Source organism: Hippocampus comes, unplaced genomic scaffold (assembly GCF_001891065.2).
Source record: "Hippocampus comes isolate QL1 unplaced genomic scaffold, H_comes_QL1_v1.1 C16772208, whole genome shotgun sequence".
NCBI classification, from domain to species: Eukaryota; Metazoa; Chordata; class Actinopteri; order Syngnathiformes; family Syngnathidae; genus Hippocampus; species Hippocampus comes.
This window is the reverse complement of record NW_017838598.1, coordinates 1-832: the sequence shown is the minus strand read 5'-3', so window position 1 is coordinate 832 and position 832 is coordinate 1. Positions and strand designations below refer to the sequence as shown.

At 51.8% G+C, this 832-nt stretch overlaps 1 protein-coding gene across 1 annotated transcript; it reads right to left on the bottom strand.

Moving 5' to 3' along the window:
- Positions 1-9: 9 nt before the first annotated feature.
- Positions 10-826, bottom strand: LOC109509102 (translocation protein SEC62-like; the record flags this gene model as incomplete). The annotated part of the gene is made up of 4 exons (XM_019859011.1): positions 10-189; positions 277-337; positions 415-501; positions 617-826. Coding segments are annotated over 4 exons (525 nt in total), but the record flags the coding sequence as incomplete, so codon positions are not given.
- Positions 827-832: the final 6 nt, after the last annotated feature.

Genomic DNA, 832 nt, shown 5'->3' with positions numbered 1-832 from the left:
CCACCTCCTTTTCCTTCTTTTTCTAGACTGGCGGCGGCTGGAAAATGAGAGCGAGGCGAGCGTTCTTACCGATGGCGAGGAGCAGAATGCTGGCCACGAAGCAGCCGGCTGCCACGCTCAAGTAGTAGACGCCCACGCGCATCTCTGCAGGCCACAGCGGGAAGAGCGTGGCGGCGATCACGGCAATCACTGTTGACGATGGATGGCGACAACGTGTTCAAAGGTTCGTGGAGACATTTAATGGGTAGAAGAGATGAGCACGCGGTGCAAACTGACCCAGGACCAGCCCCATGGCGAAGGTTTTGAAGTGGACGGGGTCGTAAATCCACACATAGACCTGAAGAGGAGAGATTAGGATTTGAAAAAAATGTTTGATGAAATGAACGGTCACCCAGGTGACACACGTCTTTTGACCTCGTTTCCGTCCAGGAAGAGCTGCTCCTCGTGCAGCTCCAGTTTGAACTTCTTCTTCACCTCCTTCTTCTTCTTGGGACTGTCGTCCTGCAACCAGAACACGGACATCGGTCACTGTCGATGACAACTTCAATGCTGTGCAATGCAAATGAAAAACCGCCTTGAGATACGAGCAAGATCAGAAGGAATCCATCCAACGTACACTCTTGTCCTTCTTGGCTTCACCAGCATCCGTCACCTCCTTCTTCTTGTCTTTGTCCTTCTTCCCCTTTTTGTCTTCCTCCTTGCCACTGTCACCCTTGGACTTCTTGTCCTTCTTGGCGTCTTTCTCAGACTTCTTCTTCATCACTTTGAGCGCTCGGTGGAAGAACTGCTTCTTGAGGAGCCTGAGCAGCCGAGGAAAGGACACAATGTGACT